At 32.8% G+C, this 25318-nt stretch overlaps 5 protein-coding genes across 5 annotated transcripts in view; 3 read left to right on the forward strand and 2 right to left on the reverse strand.

Moving 5' to 3' along the window:
* The window catches only part of LOC108576902, a 15903-nt gene extending 6705 nt beyond the window's left edge, over positions 1-9198 (forward strand). Inside the window, exons 4-8 of the mRNA XM_017939975.1 lie at positions 5984-6201; positions 6684-6847; positions 7425-7516; positions 8094-8286; positions 8589-9198. Coding sequence (XP_017795464.1) covers positions 5984-6201; positions 6684-6847; positions 7425-7516; positions 8094-8286; positions 8589-8824 — 903 coding nt within the window. The 3' untranslated portion in view covers positions 8825-9198. The remainder of the gene's footprint in view (positions 1-5983; positions 6202-6683; positions 6848-7424; positions 7517-8093; positions 8287-8588) is intronic.
* A 2959-nt stretch (positions 9199-12157) lies between these two features.
* On the forward strand, positions 12158-12686 carry LOC108576874 (mitochondrial pyruvate carrier 2-like). The gene is made up of 3 exons (XM_017939936.1): positions 12158-12257; positions 12338-12479; positions 12563-12686. Exons 1-3 carry the CDS (start codon positions 12158-12160, stop codon positions 12684-12686), a joined length of 366 nt encoding a protein of 121 aa, XP_017795425.1.
* A 116-nt stretch (positions 12687-12802) lies between these two features.
* LOC108576898 (peptidylprolyl isomerase domain and WD repeat-containing protein 1) lies at positions 12803-15603 on the reverse strand. The gene is made up of 8 exons (XM_017939970.1): positions 15443-15603; positions 14955-15057; positions 14671-14867; positions 14385-14578; positions 13963-14300; positions 13694-13883; positions 13032-13607; positions 12803-12946 (listed from the first exon to the last, which is right to left on the reverse strand). Exons 1-8 carry the CDS (start codon positions 15537-15539, stop codon positions 12803-12805), a joined length of 1839 nt encoding a protein of 612 aa, XP_017795459.1. The 5' UTR covers positions 15540-15603.
* Positions 15604-16013: 410 nt separating this feature from the next.
* LOC108576921 (probable N-acetyltransferase san) lies at positions 16014-17295 on the forward strand. Its single transcript, XM_017939996.1, has 4 exons — positions 16014-16152; positions 16618-16774; positions 16861-17027; positions 17121-17295. The coding sequence occupies exons 1-4, from the start codon at positions 16145-16147 to the stop codon at positions 17293-17295; spliced, it is 507 nt and encodes a 168-aa protein (XP_017795485.1). The 5' UTR covers positions 16014-16144.
* A 783-nt stretch (positions 17296-18078) lies between these two features.
* Positions 18079-21751, reverse strand: LOC108576904 (hormone-sensitive lipase). Its single transcript, XM_017939977.1, is given in 10 exon segments — positions 18079-18188; positions 18264-18389; positions 18502-18827; positions 18980-19164; positions 19254-19476; positions 19595-19877; positions 20024-20214; positions 20338-20551; positions 20629-21284; positions 21671-21751. Coding segments are annotated over 9 exon segments (2196 nt in total). The 5' UTR covers positions 21208-21284; positions 21671-21751; the 3' UTR covers positions 18079-18119.
* Between the last annotated feature and the right edge of the window lie 3567 nt (positions 21752-25318).

Genomic DNA, 25318 nt, shown 5'->3' on the forward strand with positions numbered 1-25318 from the left:
TTCGGACATTTAGCAAGCATTGCAGTTGGCTTCATTAGTAATCGGGGAATACACCGATAATGATTGACGTCTATTTCTGTTCCCAGCAGTACTTGTATTGTAGGTCGTTAATCAGGAACCGCAGATTTCAATTGATCGCAGCTGATCGTCTCTCCTTAAATGAAGCCAGTTCCAGTGCTGGTGATATATCTAAACATTTCCTTGGAAATCCTTAATTTACATCCGAAAATCCCGAAAATAATCGTAAGAAAAGATGAAAACGAGCGGTTGGTACAATACTTGGAAAAAATGAAACGCCGTATCGAAACATAGTGTACTTTACTGTTACTGAAATCTGTGGTTGGTGATTACTATGAAAATATAAAAAGTAATGAACACAGTAATTAAACAGTAGTCGCGTTGTTCGTAATGGAAAATCGAGCTACGCGTGTCAAGCTTGAGAAAATTAGGTCGCACGTGCTGAATAGAAGACGATAAGACGATTTACGCCGGAACTACTTGAAGGGAGTCGACAACCATCTTTTGAAGAAACCAACTAAGAACAAAGATGATCACGGTTGCATTTCAGTGATAATATATTAGAGGAGGGATGATTTGCGGAATGATTGCTAGCGATAGACCCGGCACGTGTATATCGCTTTAAGTTGAGGATACGCGAGAGTGTGGATAAAATGTCAACATCATTGCACGGACGTTATTGCATTTCGCGTATGCTTATGGATCTGGCCACACGACAGTCGAGTTAACGTCTGTTTTTGACGAATTCTATTGTCTATTAATCTCTTAACCAGTAATTCTCCAAAAGGTGCAATTTTGTTTAATTATTTTCTTTCACTCTTCATATCGCGCTATCCTTTCTATTGTATTGCAAAAATTGAAGTCACAGCATTTTAAATAAATGGGAAACTTATTTCTATACGCCTAGGAAATAATGAAAAAAAAATAAAACTGATCATTTTTGGCACATCGAGGTGAGAAAAATTTGAGCGTTGAAGGGTTAATGTGAGACACTCTTCTCGGTTACGGACGACAAAACTAACGGTCGCATGACTGCATGTCTCAACGTTCGTTTTCTATTATATTTGGAAAAATGATACGAATCGTGGTTTTAAATCAGAGTCGAACATTTAGCGGAGCAATGACCTGATTTCCCTTGCAGCAATTGGCCGAGTTTGGCTCACTAATCCTTATGACTACCGATGAAAGAGACGCGAAATGATAGGGATCGAGCGAAACAGCAAATCTAATTAATAGAGTTTGTTGGTAACAGGCGGTCAATTGTTGCCACGAATAAAAAGGATATTAGACACGATGTTCGTTAACAAGTGAGAGAAATTCGATAGGATGCTCCTTCGTGATGAAGTTAGCCAAAAACCAGGATAAAATCGGAAATAAAATTTCGCGGGATTTCGGGGTTTCTTCCTTTTCAATAAAAAGCGCTTAAAAAAGGGTAACCTTTCGAGGACCCGTGCAGGAGGGAGAGCAATCTAATATCGACAAATGTGGAACAGGTCAACGCACAGTACAGTCGTCCTAAAAAATAACGAGGCGTAATTTCCCTTCTTTCTTTCAATGATTATTTACAGCGTGACAATGTTGCAAGATTCTTCTTCACAGCGAACTCTGTTAGCTACCTATAACTGTGCCTCATTGTTTTTTAGAATGAATGTACCTATCGTGCATCGACCTACTCTACATTTACCGATGCTGAACAGATCGACAGAGTTTTCAGACCTGTACGAGATTATCTTTCAACTACTAATAACCGAAGAACTTTTTCCTGTATACGTCTTATCTCGTTACGTGCAATCAAGCTTTACCATTTGACCTAACTGTTGTCGAACAAACTGTATAATTGCGAGTTAGCATCTGTTCGTCTTAATTTTTTATTTTTTAAGAAGGAGGAAGAAACCTTCCTCCTTCCTAAGTTCTCTATTGCAGAAAATTCACGAAGGTATTCTAGAAATTTTGAATTAATCGATAGTGAAAATTTCATTGTTAAAATACTAATTACTTTCGTATATACTTCTTTTCTCACAAATTCTCGCTAATATTCCACAGTAATCGTGGATATTCAATATGATACCCAATTCATCGAAGACTTAAAAAAATTGACGAATTTACGGTAAAGCAGAAAAACAGTAAAAATTGTGAACCTCTGTATAAAAGAGACAGTCCGTATTCATGCGGTATCGAGGTGCATCGAAAGTGAAAACCGACATCCCGATAATTGAAGGCTAGCCCAACGTCGTTTGTAGTCATTTTGTTCGTTTCCGAATTGTAGCCACCTTGGTAGCCGATCAGTAGGCCCTTTACAGCGGTCACTATAGATCCCAAAACATTCACATTCGAATTCATGTCACTGGCTGCAAATAAAACGCATTTTCTCGTTTACGAATTTCGTAAATATCGTTCCATGTAAAGAGGAGATATCTTTTATAAAACTGGACTCGAGAATGTTAAAATTGAAGCCATCGATGGAATAATGTTACATAATCGTTACAATTATATGTATATAACAGATCATTTCTTTTTCACACTTAATTGCGTTACTTTTAACTAAGTAATATAACGAAAGCTTCGAAATCGATTTTCTCGAAATGGCATTTTGGCGTACGTTCCCTTCTTCCATCAATGGCCTCAACTGTCATCTTTCTGAAACTGTAGTAAGATTTAAGTATCTATCTAACTGTAAATTTAACGAATATTAACCAAAGTAAATTGACTAACAGATCGAACAAAGTGCGTTGAAACTTTGCTTGCTGCACTTCGCGCCGATTTCTACAGAGCGTGCAGTAGTTTCAGGATTATAACTAATCTCCGATTGTAAGCCAATGTCTGGGATTATGGTGTGATGGCGATTATAACCCAGAGTGACAGTACCGTCTGTCGTCCATTTTAGTAGAAGACTTCCGTAGTCCTTCATCTTGTATTCTGTATTCGCAGTACCGGTTAACTGTAGTTGGAAAATTGCAAATAAATCATTTTTATCGGTCGTAATAATACTAAAAATAATATAATGATGATGATATTAATGACAGTAATAATAAGGGACACGGCTCGTAGAAGATCGGTTCGCTAACTACCTTTCACAAAGTACCCTGATTAATCGCTTGCAAAATTAATGGTATCTTACGGTCTGGTAAATGAATTTAGCGACACACAAATCACTGGGAATTTCCTCTATGGCACGTCGCCACACACCTAATTTGTCAGAAAAGCTCACGCATACATGGTGTCCGAAATATCTCCAATTAAACTTTATCTAACCATTATTCAATAATTAATCAATAATAGCATTTTCTGTAAATTTTAGTTTAATGTATTTAGATAGAAATGTGACGAAAAGAAAAATTGAACCGAGCGTCGAACCTTCGGCCTCTCGACGATTAAATAAATGGTATGATACAGAAAGTGAAGTAACATGTATGAACTTTCTTGTCTAATAATGGGAGATATTGATAAAAGTTTGAAACTTTCACGAGGATGGAAAAAAAAACCTATTCAAACTGTTGCCCGTGAGAAGTACTACTCTACTTTTAAAGGGAATGCATTCGTTGCTCTCTGAACTTGCACGAATGCGTATATTAATCACACAGTATTCCGTTTCTTTTTTTTTTTTTTCAAACGAAACCGGCACCTCGAAATCTCAAATAAGTTTTCATTTTGTCGCTCGATTTTATGTTTTACCGCAATGTTTCGAAAAATGGTAAATATGAAATTTTCCGTAATTATTTTACTCTGCTTTTAAATACGTACATATACAGGGTGAGTTAGGAAAGAAATGAGATTTTTTTCAGCGAAATTTTCGTTCGAAGGTGACTTTGGGAACTTAAAATTTACCCAATCTAAAAATATTTCACCAACCACAACAAATATGTCCCCTGTTACCATAAAAGTCCCGACAAACAGTTTTCCAATATCTCTTCACTTGTAACAATTTACCTATCTCACGCTGTACAACAAATTACCGTAGCGAAAAATTCGAAAAATGACAATTTCCAACGATTTATCGAAGATACAGTAAAATCTGTTGGATACGAGAAAAAAATGATGAACTTGATAGATAACAGGCGTTCTGCCGCAGAGATTACCTGTTAAAAGCTCTTACCTTTGACGTCTCACTCTCGAAACGCAAGTTACTACCTACTTCCACAGTATCACTGGACTTGCTTTTTACACTCAATTTAATAAGCCTCTTGCCATAATGGTAACCCGTTCTGAATACATCCCTCGCGTTTTTACCCAGATCCGTAAAGCTCGGTACACTCATGACGTGTTAATTTGAAAAGTTTAACGACCCTTCAGGTACCAACAGCTACCAATTTAACTACAATACATCACCATTTGTATACACGTGCTTGAACCAGCGATTTCAACAAATAGAACAAAATATATACCGATAAATAGCACAATTTTACACTTTCTTTGTACCGTGTAAGCACAGCTCAAGTAGATTCAAACCCTCTATAAATTTTCCTCTATTCCGGGAAATAAAGATAGTACTTTCAAGTGTATTCGAATCCAAACGAGATAGGTTCGAATCTTTTACGAGTACTTGAAAAAATGAAAAAGGTACCTGCAAGTAGACTCGAACACTGGTCGAATAGATTCGAAACTTGTACGAGTACCTTACCAAAAAGTTTCTGCTTTTCCAAATTATTCTCTCTTCGCTATTTCTACAAACAATTATGGTATTTACGGTATAACTTAAAAATTATAAGAATACACATGATTTTCATATGAGAGCTATAGAATTCTTATTTGCTAGATTTTAGTACTATTATACTTATAAGTACGTTTCCGAAACCTGCAGGTACTCATTCCAGAAACCAACTTGAATACAATGATTACATTGCAACTTTATTCCTTATGAGTAGTAATCGAAACCCACGAAACGAAACTTGATTATTGAAATTGACTGGGATTCGTGAGAACACATTCAACCTGATCCCATCTCTACCGATTCGGTCACGTCCCCGTAAGTCCATTTTTTTCCTAACACTATCATAAAAATAGAGCACACGTATTGTCGTTATTGGCCGTCGCGATAACATCGACGAATCGGGTCAATTAAAATTCTGTGACGTGAGATTTTTGGGCGGTGCGAGCGAATTGCCCTTCTTGCCCCTGCGACGCCCCGAGGGCAAACTCCTGAGCTGCACACAGTAAAGTACTTAGATAGTGGTTTTGAACAAGTTGAGAGGTAAATTTGACCAACATTAGGGATTATTCGTTTCGTCAACGAGGATTGGCAAAAATTTTACATTAACAATTTGCTCAACTTTAAAGGGTTAAGAGGGTAATATCGGGAGTACCTAGACTTGACGACGAACACGACGATCCTCAAGATTGTATGCGACATCGCCGTCCTTAACCTTCGCGTGAGACGATCGGTGTGACTTGTCGATGGGTGGAAAATTGGAAAACGTCTTTAACTATCGAATTCTTATCTGTTTTGACAGAATTTCGGCGATAACAGTGCCGCTAACGTTTCTCGTGGTAATACCTCGCGAAAAGCGACACGAGCTACGTCGTGGATGGCGGTGATTTCTAGATACGATTGAAAAAAAGCCTTAAAGGCGTTTCTATTCTATTCGCCGTTTCTATCCTATTCTCTATTCAATGGACTCTTTTCTCTATATACAGGGTGAGGCAGATAGAGCTTACAATTAGTATAAGATGATTATACATGTAAAAATAAACCGAAAATATAAAGAATAAAATTTGTTCCTTCGAAGCGTTGTTTTCGAAAAAAAGAATCGAGTTTGAGTATCTGTCGAGTCAAATTGTGAATTTGACTATCTCCGGGCTTTTCATATTCCGGGCACGAAATATTATTGTCGTACCCGACGTAATTATTAGAAAAATACGTGTGAAATATACATTTTTTTTACCGCAATTCATAATTTTATTAGACTGTCAAAGTGTTAAAGGGTTAAGTAGCACGGTAATCGTTTTGGCTTTCCGTTTAACGTTGCAGACAATGCTCGCTGATACGAAATGTGGCGGTGGTAGCGGTACTGAAGACGTTGAAACCGAGGACGGAGTGGAGTATTACAGGCTGAGATCGTTTTCCATAACGGCAAATGGTGTCTATAACCTCGGTGATTCGCTGAAAAGTCGTCGTAGCAAGAGTATCAACAGCGTCACGTCTTCTGGGACTAGCTGCAGCAGCACTAGGGAGGCCAGGTTGCTCAGGTGAGAATAAATCATCATCCAACTGATTTTTCATTCCTTCGGCGACACTGAAGCTGATTCAATTGTTCATCGTTAAACGTTTTATGTATAAAAATAATCACTACAAAAAGTGTCTCAGCCAGAATATACGGACGTAAAAACCCAACATTGTCGTTGATAATCTTTCTTAATTTTTGAAACACGTTATTAAAGGTGTATCGATTGCAACGCTTCTTATTTCGTACAAATATGTTAACTTTCGAAAGAGTTACGATTATTTCAATTCAGAACTTTCCGAACGACCTGATAGATTTCACAGGAAATACACTGTGATTCGAAATTGACCATTTTCAAGCTTCTATCTCATCGAAACAGAAATTCTCCAGATTTATCAACATTAGACCTACACGATAGATATAAATGACAAAAAACACCTCACGTTTCGACGAAATTCGACAAAACATTCCGCATTTAACCGCGAACGTTTTTATGCTACATTTCAGTTCGGCGTCGCAGATCTCTGGCATCGAGGCTGAGGAGTACACGAGTAATGAACAAGTAGCCACTTACAAAGTTGGCATGCTGGGTGCGTCGGGTGTTGGGAAAACCGCCCTTACAGCGCAATTCACCACCAGTGATTACATTTGCGCCTACGACACTTCTCTCGGTGAGAGGAGACGCGTTTTCTTACATTTTCTGCGGAGAACACACCAAGTACACCGAGATTATTTAATCTTCAGGGATCCCCCGGGACGCTTCTTTCAATGCTGCTACTTCTTCTTCATCTTCTTCTTTTCATGTTCGTTATTCATTAATGCGTCGTTCGCGTAATGCGTGTTACTTCGAAAGCTCGAATACAAAGCTTGGTCGTAGTAATAGCTGCAGAGTATACGGTGAGGAAGAAATTGAATAGAGAAAGTTCGTAGTAACAGCAGAGAATAGGGAGCGATAAGAATAAAGAACGAGAGAGAAAAAAGAGAGCAATGGAATAAGAAAGTGTTATCAGAGAATGATAAGAAAGGAAAAGAGACGAAACGAGAAATTTTAAGGGCTGATTGTAAAAATTAAAAAAAAAAAAAAACGAAAATCGTTTGAGACTTAATTGTTTTGTTATCGGCGGTTCAGAATTTGGCTAAAATATCCCTGAAGCTTGGCAAATCTCCATGTACCGATCGGTGCATAAGCTATTTCAAACTAATCTCGTGAAATATTAACCTTTGATTAATATTAAAATTTTGTTTCAGACGAGGAGTACGGACAGAAAAATGTTTCTGTGATGCTGAATGGCCAAGAAACGGAACTGGAAATCATAGACCATCCCGCAGCGGAGATATCTGTACGTATAACATTTCATTATTTCTTTCGCTGGATTCTTTTTCTGTCTCTCTTCGCTCTTCTTTTCTTCGCATCCATTGTGTTCAATTCACTTAAAACCTTCCGTAACAAAAAGGTCAGAATTTTGCTTATTCAAACAGCTAGAATTATCTTGATAAAAATTTCCAGGATTATGTTACACATTTAATATTCAGCTCAAAGTATATTCTACCAAGTAAATTGAAGTTTCTCCTGTTTTACAAAGTAAATTTCATTAAACTCTCCCAGACAATTTTCTAATTTTACAACTACAGCAATGATAAACATTGCAAGAAAATCGATGGAAATTTAAAATTGTAATTCAATTAATTTTTTATTCATAAATTTACAAACACATCGAAAACTGAAATTACATTCAAATTTATGGATGCTTCTAGTTGAAACTTTTGATTATAAGCAGAATATTGAATATTCAGTTTAAATGGGAAAAACTTCGATATAACGTTGAAACCGTAAAAAGTGCAATAACTATTTCTTTTTTTTAATAATAAATTTGAAGATTTTTATGAAAGAGCCAGTGTACGCTTTACCTTTCTCAGGTCGAAACGTTCTGTTCAACGTACAACCCGGACGTTTACGTGGTAGTTTACTCGGTAGTAGATAGACGTAGCTTAAAAATTGCCGAGGAGACGTTATTGTATCTATGGAAGAGCGATTACATGGCCTGTCATGGTGTAATTCTCGTTGGGAACAAAGTAGATCTCGAACGGAAACGTCAAGTTCCATCTGTTGGTAAGTAATGGCAATAACTCACTTGCTAATGAGTTATACGCTCCAGTTACTTACTTGTTCAAACACATGTAATGCTTCAAAGTTGTCTACAATTGTTTTTCAACATTTTTACCACGATCAAAGATTTTCATTAATCAAACAATTTTTACAATCAAATAGAACTCTGTTGAATATACATATAAATGTTAAATAACATAGCATAAATGTAGAAGTTGGTTACTCGACCGTGTATATTTTGAACGTAGTCTTATAACAGAGAAATGATAGAACTCAAGAAAATTTCGACATCTTCCTATTAATAGTTGGCCGACGTTTGGCGAACAATTGCGGATGCAAGTTCATCGAAACCTCTTCAGGGCTGGCTCATCACGTGGACGAGCTATTAGTAGGCATATTGGCGCAGATCAAGCTGAATCCTCAACGAGATCGGGAACAGGCGACCAAAAGAAAGAGGAGCAAACATCGTAGGAAGATCTTGAAGCACCTATTGGGCTTTAAGAGAAAAACGAAAAGCTGCGAGGACCTATTTGTGCTCTAACATCCCCTCCTCCACCAACTCGTAAAGTAGCATAAAGATTAAGCTTACTATCAAGCTTAAGATTAAGCTAAAAGGAAGCGGGGCGGGATAGTGGAAGCCTGAAACACATTAATGTAAGATGTATGTCAATGCAAAAGTGCAGATAGCAACGAAACGCTGTGAAATATGAAAGTAGAAAGTGTTGTAAGAATAGAAGAAAGGAGAAAGAAAAATATTTTTATCAAAGGAATTGGATAAGTGAGTTTGTACATTCTGAACAGTCTATTTGAATAAATTCAATACCGTAGAGAATTTGCTTCAAAAGGTGAATCGAAAAGTGTTGAAGATGTAGGAAGAAAGCAAATATACGATATTTTTTCCATTTTGAATATGTCCAACTGTAAAGAAAAATTGATAAATTGAAAATTTACTGCAGTTCAAATATTATGAAAATTGTAAATATATTCTTGTAGCACACAAAAAAAAATATCGATTTTTGGGAACATATGTAACTGATTTTGATGTTAGATACCTTTTACAAAAGAACCACTCCGTAACATTCCGATTGGGGAGAAAATTTCCAAGATACGATCAAGGATTAGGAGATAATGAAATGATTATAAAACGTCTAACGTCGCACCATAGTACTTAAAGATGTAATGTATTTTGTTCTTTATTCGAAGTAATATATTTTCTAAATTGTTATAAATCTTCTCACATACAGTTCGTTACATTGTACATGTCATATTGTTTGTATGCGTATGAAAACGTTTGATTTCTCTGAAAAATGAATAAAAATGAATGGTGTTGAGCAAGGAATAAAAATAATACTGCTAAGATGCTTTCTGTTTGTGCAAATAACTCCACTCTGTATAGAAAATTTTTAATGGAATTCTTTAATACCCTTGAAAAAAGAAAATAAATTGTTAAATGGAACAAATGAAAGAAACCGTTAAATAATGCAACAAGTATGTTAACAACAACGAAAATTTGATACAGAATGAATAGCAAGTATATCTCCATAACAAAGTCTTTTAAAGAAATGTTTTAAAATTGATTTTATGAGTAGTAAAACAATTTATGGAATATTTTTGTTGAAATATGGATACTTAAAATTGAAATAAAAGGATTATATTAAAATAATAACTTCTTTTCTATATGGATTTACTAACTAAAGGAACAGTGTTGAACTATCGTTCAAACATTGATCGCTACAAATATTAATATGTGTGCATATTACCGTACGAAAAACGTTTAATTAATATTTTACTTTCTCGACTGTTTATGCTTAGAAATTGGATAATCAATTAATCGATAATTCAAATTTTACGATATCAGTTCGTTAATTATTTTCTCGTTAATAATAGTTCCCATGAATTCTATATCATTAATGCGTAATTTCCTTAAATGTTTAATAACAACTCATAATGTTGGTGATGTGCAAATTTTACACTGATCATGAAATTAATTTACACTGATACGAAATTCGTCACTTTTTTCAAATCTGTGTTATAAAATATAGCTACAACAATTTTCAATTATTTCCCATTTTTTTTTTTATAGAAAACATGACTCACGTATATAGTTATTATTATTATTAGTTTTTTATTTACTTGCGAAGGAGAAGAGTATATGTTGTTGCACGCATTGATTGATGCATCATCTCTAAATACGATAATACGCGGGTGTTTTATACGCCATATGTTGTATGTGCAATGTTTGCATGTAACGAAATATGCGCAGGATATTTGGCAAGGAGTGGAAACAATTTTAAAGAGTAGTTTTACGTGACAAAATAAAACGAAAATAAAAATTCCCCGATTTTTTAGTTATGAATTGTTAAAAATTACCCTGGAGCCTGGCAATCCAGCTACAATACAAGGCAGCTCACAACGAACGGTGGAAGGAGGAGAAAGGGTCTGTAAAACCAACAAAATAGGATTTTCAGCTTGCTACGCAGAAGCTGTGAAAAAGAACCGTGAAACATGCGTTGAATTAAAAAATATAAAAACTTCAATTCTTCTCAATAAAATGATACTTTTTCATTCACTTGCCCTCTATATCAATCACCTACGTTGATCAAAAATTGATTACATCTAAGCTTTCGTTGAAGGGTATATCCGCCAGAAAATATATTGACTAAATAGATAGTACACTAAACTCAACAATTGATCTGTATTTGCTCAGCAAAAGAAGCAAACTATTTGTATTAAAATAAATTACCCACTTCTGTTTCCGATAATATGGATTTTTCGAGTTATATTTAATGAGCATTTTTTACACAATTTCCGTAATTCTTTTTTAACACGCTACATGTACAACATTGTCGCGTTAGCTGGCCGCTGTTCAGAACCACATCTGGTCAGTAATCAAGGTAATAATGTTTTAGGAAATCACGAGTACATTTCTTCTCCATTGAGTGCGAGTGGGATACGATTTCCTGGTATGAAATATCGAGACCCCTGTTTAATTTAAATACGTAACGCTGGGGGCTCACTTCACAATGCCAGTTTTAAGAAGTAGTGGGGATAGCAATAGCGGCCAGTTAACGCAATAGTACTGTACACATGCATACGTATGGTTCATTTGCCTCGTTTAAATTAACCTTTCTATGTTGAAATAGACACGTGGCTCTTTTAAAACTAGTTAGTCTATGTTCATGAAGTCATATGATTAAAATACAAAATTGTAAATGCTTCGAAATTGTCATGCGGTCAATTAGAAACCATTGATCAAAAGCACTATATTGATCCTTAGATTAGAGCCAATCAGAATGCAATAAAGAAAATGATCAGAAATGGTCCAATTGTTAAAAAAATATTCAGTTTAAAAAAGATCTGAATTGTGCCAAAATTTTATTTAGAAAAATATATTTATGTATTATTATTTCCAAGTATGTACGCAAATATTTTTCGTGGGTACAACCATCATGAAATCGATTACTTTCAAAAACTAAAGAGGAATAAAAAGGCACAGAAAAAGCGGGAAAATATTAAATTTTATCTTTTACCATTACAAAATTCGTTTGTGTTATTTTAATTTTTTGTAGTAATATGTACTTACTTGAAATAGTAAAACGCTGACTTTTTATGATATATTTGATACAGCACTTTCAATTTACTCGGAAAAATTGTGTAGTTAGAAAGTAATTTCGTCGAATAAAACGTTTGTATTAACACTCTTGAAATTTATTTCAAAGATAGATTTCAAAGACAGCCACAAATAATAAACTGTCTAAGTATACTCAAATTTTGTTAAGTCTTATTGTTCCACATATCACTTTTTTCTGTCAAACTTTATCACACAAACGATTTTATAAAACTTTACAAAATTGAAGAAATCAACTATTATACAATGCTTCCAAGACAAAAGGACAGTATTTATCAACGATTCATATGTCGAATAGCCTGCCTTTTACCGAAAAGATTTCGTCCCATTTTTCTACATCCTGCAGGTCGGAAAACAATCTCAAAGGAACAAAACTCGTAAGAATTCGATTTATTATTGGTATTGATAATATTTCGATTAATATAGGGCCAAGTACGGTATTTTTTTGGGCACCGACATTCAAATGGTGTTTAGTAATAGCAGGATTAGGAGACATTAACCGACCGGCACATACGATTTCTCTCAGTCAAACTGCAAGTCTTATGATCACTGGTGCTATATGGTCCAGGTATTTTTTTCTTTTTTTTTAATGATTCTAATTTAAAAGTTTTCATAACTGAGAATAATTATTACTAATTATTTATTCGTCAGATACGCGTTAGTAATTATACCAAAGAACTACAACCTATTTGGCGTAAACGCGTTCACAAGTTTCACGGGAGCATATAATTTTATACGAGGATTTTTATATCAAATGAGTCAGGACACAACATGATATTTCAATAAGAACACACACATGTACAATAAAAAAATATAAAACCGTAAGATACAACATAAGAACAGATATATTTACAAGTATGTATTGTTTTGTCGATTTATTTTGGAACATTATTATTTCACAGTAACACTAACTATTCTTATGTCATCGTAAGGTTTATCGGTTTTCGGATTCGTTTTCACTTGACTAATATTTTGTACAACCTCCATTCCTTTTACCACTCTACCAAATACGCTATGTTTATTATCCAACCAAGGCTGAAATTAAATATTAAGTTACTTTCAGTTAGTATGCATTATTAATTATGAATGTATAGAAATGTATCAAATCATTTGGACATACAGTTGGTGTTAATGTAATAAAGAATTGACTTCCATTTGTATTTGGCCCAGCGTTGGCCATACTTAAAGTGTATGGTCTGTCATGTCTTAAACTTGGCCTAAACTCATCTTCAAATTCACCTCCCCATATACTTTCTCCACCGGTACCAGTTCCAGTGGGATCACCGGTTTGAATCATAAACCCTTTAATTACTCTATGGAATATATGTCCATTGTAATAACCATTCTTTGAATGAACACAGAAATTCTCCACGGTTTTCGGAACATCTTTGCCAAATAGATTCACATGAATATCACCAAGAGCCGTATGAATAATCGCTGTGTCATAAATCTTTTGTACATTAGTAGCTTCTGTGGAAGAAATAATATCTTCTTTCGATGGTCTTTCATTGAAAACATCCCTATCGCATTCTTGACTTTTAGTGTCTTCTGGTTCTCTTCTCGTAAACATATAAAATCTGTTCTTCTTGTAAGCTGTACAAAAGAGAGTTGGATCAGGACGGTTCATTTCTAACGTTGGATTTTCCGCAGCCTCCATTTCTACGGTTACAGCTGCTGTGGTTTTCCTTGCTTTTCCCTATACATTTTTCAAGAAAAAAGTTATTACAACTAACAATTTGTCCGTAAGAATATAGAAATGTAACTTCTCAAGTATATATGTACCTGAAATAGAGCTAATTGCATAGGACGAATATTCTCAGGTTTTCCCATAATTCTAATACACCGATTTGTGTATAGATTTACAAGTTTTACACCTAACATTGTACTATATAAAATCATATAACCAGATTCGTCAAAAACTATATTTCCCAAGTTCGTTTCTGTCTTATCCAATTCTCTTTCTACTGCCATTCTGTAAGAAATTTTTTAATATATCAAGCGGAATATAATCATTTAATTTATTGTACATTTTCGTCAAAATAATGTTATACCTCCGTCCAAATTCCATGTTTGGCAATTGCTGTGTCATTTGTTGCAATTCAGAGAACCTTTGCAGCGTTTCATCAAATATCCTATATAGTTTGCCTGTTCGAAAATTGAAAACTCTAACTTTTCTATCTCCACTCAGAGAAACAAATTTCTTGCCATTTGGTGATACCGCTAAACCACATGGATAAGTTTTATTTTTTGCAAATTCAAACAAATCTGTATCCAGCTTGGAATCAAATAGGACGCATTTAGGAAACCTATACTCCGTTTTCGGTCCTGTCCAGTATTCTAAAATCCCTGCTTTATCTACAGAGATACACGTTTCGTATACTGGATTGTACTACAAATAACAAACATTTTCGATGAAAATTCTTGCAAAAAAAAAAAACAAATAGCATATGATACTTGTAATTATTTTTCTTACTTTCATAGCAACAACAGGCTTGGTATGTAGTTTTTCAAACACATGTGATGGTGTACCAGTCCCTTGTCCATCATAAATATAAATTTTATTTGATTCTTGAGCAGAAACTGCTAAGGCAGATATTGCATCACCAGGAGAATATATCCATTCGCAACAAAGTGGTACAAAATCCAGTTTTATCATATTAATCATATCTGAAGTAATATTCCAACTTGGACAACTGAATAAAAATCTTATAATACCAGAAACTATTAAAATATGTGCATATATAATAAAAAATACTAACCAAAATTGATAACATCAAAAATTTTTATTGTTTTATCTAAACTCACTGAACATGCATGAACACCACCACAACTTGCAGCCATAGATTGTATAGCCATCAAGTGTGCACGAAAATGTTTTACAAATTCTATGAGTTCTTCTTGTTTTTTCCAAAATTTTACATGACCATCACAACTAGCTGTTATCACAAAATTTGATCTGAAATGGTAAAAAAATATTAAATTAAACTTAAATTATTCTTATTTTCTAGTATCAAAAATATTAAATATAATAGTTAATACTAACTTTGTTACCAAAATATGAGTGATTACATCTCTGTGCATATAAGATTTTTCATAACATTCACAACATGGTAAATTATCCACATACACCTGTTCATATTCTAAAACTGCAAAATTTTACATTAAATTTAATTAAGCAAACTACATTGAAGGACAGATAATACTTAATGAATATGTGAAAATTTAAAAACCACTTTGTATAATGAAAATTATGCTTATTAGTTTCAAATAACAGTTCCTTAATGATACAGTTTTGTTAGTACAGTATAATTAAAAATTGTAAAAAATGTAAATAAAAACACAACAGTTCAAAATTATATTACATTTGTTTTGCGTAAATGTTGGAACATTTCTATAATGATAACAGTATAATAATATTAGGATTTTATATTATGCAATCCAATGAAAAACCAAACAAAAGGAAAAATTTTATTTAATTTCTATAAAATATTATGATACAAATAATAGTAAATGGGGGTTATATGTATGAACCTTTCTGCTTTTTTTGAGATACAGCTTCTGAAGGTAATGGTCCAACCCAATTTTCTTCATTATCACTTTCACTGTGTTCCCTCTTGTTGCTTGACATTATGTAAAAATTAGTTTACTGTAAATAATAGACTATGTTTCAAATTAATGTCTAATACGCATCACTATTGCTACCGATGGGTAAACGTATCACAAAGTAATTCAACTTTCATAACTTAAATCGAAACAATAAAATTCATAAACAATATATATTTTCCTCGATAAACGTTTTTCTTGCATTCATTTAAGGAAATTAAAATATTATATGTAATAATATCAATATTTAATTATATCCAATTTCATTGAATTTTTTTTCCTACTTCAGAAATACTCATATACAATTTACTTACGTTTATTATTAATAATGAAACTTTATTAAATTTTTAATGACTAAATAGAAATTACGTTTAAATGTATAAACTTATAAAAATTAACATAAATAAGGAAAGAATTGATGTATTCTGAAACCTATCAAAATTTGAAGACAGATATATATTTAACCTATTTTGCTAATAAAATTTCAGTATAAGGAAGACAAAGCCGCGTAACGTTTCTCCGTAATACATGAGGATTATTTTTTTGGTAATATACTTATTAACCAAATTATATTAAAATTTGTTATTATTGTTCATCCGAAAAACGTTAAAATTTGCCGCACTTCCTAATATGACTAGGTAAGTTTTAAAAATTTTTAGGCTATACATTTATATCATAAATTACAATGTTCTAAAAGTGATCTCTTCGTTTTTATTCGAATGTATAGTACATCATTCTCTACGATCGTTTCTGTTTTATTTATAATTTGCAATAATTATCTATAAGCGGAAAATTTAAATATTCTTATTTTCAAAAGCATGTTTGTTTGAAAACGTGTTATTATGTTGAAGCGTGGTTAATGTGTATGTAAAAAATAATGCTTGTAAACAAGTAAGTATGTAAAAAGTAATATTAAAATCTACAAAATTATTTTCTAAAATTCTTATTTTAATATATCCAAATCAAGATAAATGTATAATATATTTAAATGTTTCAATGTATTATACTATTACACAATAATGTTATTATTCTAGTACTGAATATTGTAATATTACATGTAAATGTATTTCATGTTTTGTGAAAATAGAAATTTTAAATTACAGATCAAAAATAGAATTAGGAGATGTAACACCACATAATATAAAACAACTCAAACTTCTAAACCAAGTGGTATTTCCAGTCTCATACAATGAAAAGTTCTACAAGGATGTTTTAGAAGCTGGAGAACTTGCAAAACTTGCATACTATAATGATATAGTGGTATGCTTCATTTTTTTTTTGTTATTAAACACAATTTTTATTAATAAAAGTAAGTATAGCTAAATTAGATAATCTTATCATTTTAGGTTGGTGCAGTTTGTTGTCGAGTAGATACTTCTGAAAATTCCAGGCGTTTGTATATTATGACATTGGGATGCCTTTATCCCTATAGAAGGTTAGGAATAGGCACTGTAATGGTACAACATGTTTTAAATTATGTTAATAAAGATGGAAATTTCGATTCCATTTTCCTGTAAGTATTCAATTAATTCTTATAATAACTTAAACATTGTTTATACAAGTGTATAATTAATAATTGTTTCTGTATTTTATTTCTTGTTTGCAGTCATGTTCAAATAAGTAATGAAGGAGCTATTGACTTTTATAAAAAATTTGGATTTGAAATAGTAGAAACAAAGGAACACTATTATAAGAGAATAGAACCGGCAGATGCTCATGTATTGCAAAAAACTTTACGTCCTAAAACAAATCAAACAAATAATCAACAAAGTAATCAATAAAAATCATTAATTTATCGCATCTCAAAAACTACATGTTTTTATAGTTTGGTAATAAAATTATTTTTATTATACTTCCCAGTATGTTATACAAAATTAGAATTTTATAAATAATTTAATAAAGCTGACAAATACAATTTACTTCATATGAGAAATATAACTTAACAATTATTAATGTTCTAAACAAGAAAAAATAGCTACGGAAGAATTACCGATGTTATATATACATAATATATTAATTTTCTTTATACCGTTTTATTAAATTGGTACCATATTAATATTAATTTGTTCATGTCTAATACATTTAATAATTTGTGTCAGCTGTGTAAAGCATTAAATAACGCGATATTGAGTACTGAGAATTGAAGAAATCTCGAGTACTTTTTACAGCCGATATATCTATAGATCTCTTATTTGAAAGGAAGAAAAAGATAAAAAGAACTTATTTTTAAGTAGAAAATTGGAAGCCAAACTACTTTTCTCAACAATTGCACATTTAGTCGACAAAATACAAAGATATTAGCATTTTAATATTATCATTTAAGTACAGTGCTTTGAGATTATTTATCTTTAAAATAGCTATTAAATGCGCACGTTATTAACAAAATATAAAAGTATAATACAAAATATGTAGATAAAAAATATTACTTATTTGTCGCGTTCACGTACCAATATATAAAATTTTTCGAATATTGCAAATTATTGTTATAAATCTTTGTACATAAAGAATCAATTATAATTGATGTCTAAAAGAAGAATAATAGCAAAGAAACTATTTGTTCCCGCATATTCACATCTATATATTTATGAGTGCTGTATCCATATAATTATAATACTAGTAGCTCCTGAATTCTTTTCACACATAGATCTGATCCTTCACTTGCTTCTTTTGAAACCTATAAATTAAAATTATTTTGATATAATACTTATATGATTATAATGTCGCTTTATCGAAGAAACAATGTTTGTACCGGTGTTAAATTAAGAAATCCATGTGGTAAACCTGGCAATATGTCAAGCGTCACTAATACACCAAGCGATCGAAGTTTTCTTGCGAACATAACAGAATCATCAAGGCACGGATCCAATTCTAATGTCTATGAAAATGTAATTGATGTCACTTATAACTGTTCCCATTGTAAAATTATTTTCTATGTATAAATTAGTTGTTGTTTCTTTTATAAAAAAATTAAAAATTTAAGAATTTACCAGCATTTTGACAGGTGGTAATTGTGCTAAAAGATTATTTGCTGCAAGATAAGGACTTAAATATGGATCCTTGGGCACTGTAAACATAAATTCTTCCAAAGGACTTTTTACATTTTCTATATCCAGTTCTTTGGATTCTCTGTGCTTTCCACGGAGAGACCAACCAAAGAAAGACCACGATCTGTCATTTTTCGACGTATTGTTATCCGTGTTAATAATGTTATTTCCAATACGCGTTGAAGCATTTGTACCACAATTTCGATACAATTCTACAAATTTGTTAACATATTCTTGAGATTTTGCTTCTTCCTGTAGATGTTCCATTCCTGTTATGTTAGAGAATGTTGAAAGAGCATTGAAATGTAAAAACAACTATAGTAGTAAAAACAATGAACTGAAATAAAAATTATGTAACATTTTTAAATTATATCCTTATATGAATAATATTCTTCTATTAATATATATTTCATTTATTTACCATCAGCTTCTGTTAAACTAACAGAATTCAAAGTAGAATCAGATGGTAAGGATGCTAACTTATGTGCTTCATTTGTTTCATCTTCATTAGGACTGAGAGCTAATGCTATTAGATCACTTTCGCTTACTTCTGCAAAAGATTCGGTATCTGATTTTATACATTCAGCACTATCATTTTCTTTTTCTCTAAAAAACAGAGAAAGATAATGAGGTGAATGTAAAGAATGCATAAAAATTCTATCTAAAAGCAAGACTTATTTCTTGCATTCATTTACCGTACACCCCGTTTGTTATCTGAAGAGGCATATGCTTTCAAGCAACGTATCAGAAATCCCATAGGTAATAATGGATCTGTGAGACAAAGTAACCGTGAAGGTGATAATACGAAGTCAACAAGTACCGGTGTGTATGCCATAAATATTCCATCAGGTTTTCTAATATTTAGCTGCATACATTTTAAAGTAACACCCAAATTTAAGTTTGCCCCAGCGGAATCACCTATCAAGAGTTTTAATCCTCTAAATATATCCATAAATAATAATGACAATAAGATAAAAAGGTATGGATATGAATGTATATTAAAAACTAGGTAACAACGCGATGCTTTGCATCTTACCGGCGAAAATAATTTTTTGCGCTGTACTCCCAAGCAATGTATTTGCATGATTTAAAGCCCATGCATATGCATATAGCACTTCTTCGAGTGCACGAGGGAATGGAGCTTCAGGTGCTAAACTGTAATCTATACTTAGAATAGGTATACCAAGAGTTATAGCCCAACTGCGTAAATATGTTTCATGAGACAGAGAAGTCTGAGCTACGAAACCTCCACCATGACAATGAATTACCAGTTCATCGGACAATCCATGCAGTTCTCCCGCTACTCCACCTGAACCAACCTGAGAGAAGCATGCATTACTGCACAGGAGTGAAACTAATGCTTTGTAAAAAATTTTTATTTAATTGAAGGAAACATAAAAACGGAAATAATAATTGAAAATACTGGTTGCAAAAGCTACAGAAAGTAATTTAATTATTTCTTTACCATTCCTAAACGATGCTTAGAGCTTAACAGTCTAACGTGTAATGGCCTTTTTCCAACATGACTGTTTGGTATCGGAATTGACACGTTTGTACCATTTAATGTACGAAGTGTCAGTTCTTCGGGTGGAATAGAAATTATTTGATTTATTGCCAAAGAAGGGGAGGCTATAGTCGGTAACCTACGCGCAATGTCTAAAACATGTAATTTACATATATTGCATTTTAAAGCGATTATTGAAGCATAAATACAACCAAAGGGATTAAAATCAAAATTAAATTGTACCAATGTTATGATTAAAAATGACAGTATCTTACCAGTTTCATTAAGAAACCAAAAGGCTTGACAAAATGAAATATCAGCACGCTGAGACACGTCAACAATACGGCGTGCCCGTATTTCAGGATCTAACATATATTTAACGTAGTTAGTACAACGTGCTAATAACGTACCATTAGAATAAAATGCTTCGCTGAATGTCGCCATACAAACCAATATAGTTTTTAAAACAGGCTTTAAATTATCATAAAACTAAAAACACATTTAATTAGAGAATGTGAAAAATCAGATAAGATTACATCGACATATAGATGTCTCTTTGTTAGTACCTGAAATCCTAAACACCTGCCATAAAAACAATACTGATTGATACTATCTATTTTATTTAAAATTTCATGGGGATTATGACTATTGTCTATGAAGAGAGACGGTTTTCCATCATTTATGTGCTCACTCCATGAATAAAGTGTTTGTAAGTGCTCTAAGCAAGTGCACAACGATGCTAGCAGTTGTCAGAATGTTTTAAACAAATGAAATTTTGGTAATTACCTCATGTGATAACTTCTACGAAACCATACAGAATCTTTTTGACAATATATTCTGTGACAGACAGAACGTGAATGTATAATACATTTATCTATTAGAACTAAAAAACTTCTATATCCATTGCCAGGTGTCTGTACATCAAAGTCAAACATTGGTGCAATTTTACTGATCTCTTTATATAGTGGTTGTAATTGCACCAAATGATCTAATATTGCCATAAGAGCAGCTCTAATTCTAATACTGTTCTCATCTTGATGTGACATAAAGTATTCTGCATTAGCATGACACAATGATCGCAATGCTCCCCATTGTAGGTGCTCAGGATTTTCAAATGGTCTCTCAAAATCATCATCCAGCGACATCTGAGCTGCTTTCTGTTTAATAGCTTAGCAACAAATTTTTAATTAATTATTGTTATAATGGATAACAATTACACAATCTGTAATATTAAAATTCACGTTATTTTACTAATTATTGACAGAAACAAAAGTTTTTATAACATTTCGTGTTAACAATGTAATGTTACTTTTAACAGGAAGAGAAAAATAATATGCACACAACTTAAACAAAGTCATTTGAATAAAATTTATACGTTTTTTAGGCAATAATTGACTGAGCACGCACTACCAAAAAATAGTTCTGACCAGTACGACTACCATGCTTACGAAAAATACGACCGCAAAGAGTTAAAGTTCATGATGATAAGTTGAATAAGGTTAACCCAATTTCTGATACACGAGACATTTGGGTCATTCAACATTATTTCATAACTTTAAATCTATATTACATTATGTTTACTTAAATCAAAATCTTGGTATATATTACACTTTATGTTGCACGACAGTTTTATTTTGCATTTGACATTTCTTGGAACTCTACGTAACAGCCATATTGTTTTTCCAATCGATATCAGTATCTCACTACAGTCCCACGCGCCTAGGTACAAATGAAATGTTATTGACACTCATATTTTCAAACAAAAAACAACGTACCTAATGACACAAGTAGTTTTAATAGCACAGTTGCGAAATAAACTGAATTATATAATGACGTTTATCACTTTGTTTGCGCTAAAATAAAACGTTTTTTGTTTAATTTTATTCAGACTGAAAGGTAGATGTAATAATTTCCATTAATAAAAACAACATTTCCTATTGATGAATTAAAATATAGCACGCGTAAGTAGAGTACATGGTTCGACCAGCAAATAAAATGAAAACAGTTTATCGAATCTTTGTAAACACTTTAATGCTAATTGATAATAATATTAATTATCGTGCTAAAATGTCAATTAGGAATTGTATATATGTTAATAGATACGTAGTTTGATTATCACTATTAATAGAAATACTCACCATACACATGTGTATATACTCTAGTACTGATCTACTCTTTATACCGATCGTCAAAGAAACAAAGAGACAAAGCATACACGCGTTGATTTGATAGCAATTTCGTCAGACTACTGAGAACGAATAACGACAAACAGAAATTTAAATATCCACAATCGTGACTATTACGTGTTAAGCAACCAGTCACATTGGATAAATGAATCATAAAGATATAACATCAGTATCTAACACATCGTATGACTGGAAAATAGCATGATTTTTTGGAAATTTTCACTGTAAACGTCTACTCACTTTTTTAAACGAAACTAAATAAATAGTTTACTTTTACTTTTACTTACTGACCAATGTTGAAAGTAATAAAGCAATATGTAGTTCAACAAGAAAAAGGTAGTAGATCTTAATGAAATTTGGATATTATTGAATTTCAAATAAATTTGGCATGTCGCCACTGAAAAATGATCGACATTCAAATGGATCTTTGTAATTTATTTATTGATAAGTAAAATTACATATATCCACAAACACAATACGTTCTTTTCACGGAGTGTAGTAATGCGATAAAATTTGTGAGTGGCGAGGAGAAATCCCTGTGTGATGAAAGAGGGAGACGGGTTAGTTCAATCATCTGGTTAGTAACTTTTCTACTCGTCGAAGAAGAATGGTTACAGAAACGTTTCATAGCAAACACGTAGTTTCCGATCCTACAATTAAAAACAACCAAAAGAATTTACCGTGTTTTTTTGCAATACGAATTGCGTTCCTTTTCCGATCCCATTTTTCTTCTTTTTTTTCAGTCTGACAAGATGGGCGGCATTAGAAAAGTCAATTTTTATCGAACTCAGACGCTGATTATATCCATCTAGCGTCGATCGATTCATACAAAGTCAACATCTTAGCCGAGAGATATAGCTGCTAATAAATAAGAAATGTTGGACAGTGCGTATAATTGCGAAATAACGGAAAACTATAGCGATATTGGATAAAATATTGTTGATGTTAGCATGAAATCGCTTCATTTGAGTATCAACTAACGCAAGACGTAAGATCGAAAACTAATACAGCGTTGTGTGTAGGCGTATACACGAGTATCGATATATTGCACGTATAATTGGGCTTTTGTATCTCAGCATTGTTGCGGTATTATTGAGGTTCATCAAAGACGCGGAATTGATAGAATCGTAAGAATCGATTTATACCGAAAGAACTGCAAAAATAAAGTTTAGTTCCGTTGTTATTCCCATTTCGTCGAGTTCTAAATCCGAACCACTATTGCAAAGGACGTATTTTCTTTTGTTCTCTCTTTTCCTCACTTCTTCTCACGTGCCTTTTTTTCTCATTTGTTCCTCTTTAAGCTAAAGTTAATTACTTCGGTAAATATTTATTACCTCTTTACAAAAATCAATTCTTAAACTTATACAAAGTGGCTCGATGCAAATTCACAATATCTTGAAGTGAAATAGTGAATGTGGATATTACTGCCAAACGAACAGACTAAAACTGATATGCTCAGGAGGGACTTTTCAAGCTTTTTAATACTGATCATAGCTTTCTTCGCGTTTCTCCGATTGCTGATAACAATCGAAACGGGGTCACATATCTCGTTTGCTACGCATATTGTATCCTCTTTTACTTCGATAATTTATAGAAGGGGAACAAACAACACCTTCGACTGTTTCGGCGCGAACAAATTTTTCGACAAATTTTAGTAACAATAAATTTCAGAAACGCGTATGGTACACGAAAGACGGTATGCGAGGTAAATTTGACAAGCACTACAGGTGCTGTTTGTATCGTATCTTCCGACAAACATAACGTAGTAAGCTGGGCAGCAGCTCATCCGCCAAACATAGGCCAACTGGTATATATGTATATTCACATACCATCTTTGTCTTCTTCTTCCTTATTTCTCTTTTGTAGAACGAATAAAAATCATTGCAATTAAAACGACATCGCGATAGAAAGAAAGAATGTAGTTTTTGTTTCTTTTCCGTCTTTTTCCCTTTTTTTCTTTTTTGTTTTTTGTACAGACAAGAGCATGTTTTTCCCTCAACATTTGTGAATTCGTATCAAGTCAGATTTTTTATACGCGATGTGTCAATGTTTTTCTTGTCATTTTAACTATATGCTATAGGTACATAATGTATAGTTAATTTGGTAGGTGTACATGTATATCCATATGTATACATACTATATATATATATAGATATATATATGTGTGTATATACATATATATGTACAATGCATATAGATAGATAGATAAATAAATCCATACATACATACATACATACATACATACATACATACATACATACATATTTATATATATTGTTCATATATTACACACACACACACACACACATACACACATGAACATATATATTTATACATAGATATTTATATTATTATTAACGCATTGATGCTATGCTTTTGTTGTATCTTCATAGACATATGGTTAATTGCTATCATTTTAATATATCTAAAATAATATTTTCAACACTCAGTGATGCGCGAATGTGTGTGCCTGTGTATATACTTTTTCGACGGCTCGTTCTTCTACCGGAGTTGCGTGAGACAAACAATCTGTCGTATTTACTGAATAGGAAGGCAGCTGCTTCACGTGCGCTTAGGAATCCAAGGATATTGTTTAGTGTCCTCAGTTTGCGCATTTGCTTAATTTATTTTTTGCAAAATTTGTATAAAACAAACAAACGAACAAACCTTACAGATGATAAAGGAGAGGGGCGAGAGGGAGAGAGGAGAGGAAGGGAATGAATACAACTCCTTCACAGAACAATAATGCGGAATCGGTTTGTCAAACGTAATGCTCGCGCAACTAAAATTGCAGTTGTAATTGTACATAACGCGTATCGAACGGATATATAAGAGAATAAAACTAATTTAACAAAAGACGTGCAACATTCGTTGAGGCGAACGAAAGCTATGCTTTCCCACGCGACCCTGGCTAAAGCGTAGCCTACTACCTCTGGACCATATACAAATATATAAGCATTAAACGTGTAATATATTATCGTCATCATATATAATTAATATCCTAAGATAGTTATTGTATGAACCATCTTGCGAGAAACAAAAACAAAAAAAAAAAATGAAGAACATATGA

This window comes from Habropoda laboriosa, unplaced genomic scaffold (assembly GCF_001263275.1).
Source record: "Habropoda laboriosa isolate 0110345459 unplaced genomic scaffold, ASM126327v1 scaffold561, whole genome shotgun sequence".
NCBI classification, from domain to species: Eukaryota; Metazoa; Arthropoda; class Insecta; order Hymenoptera; family Apidae; genus Habropoda; species Habropoda laboriosa.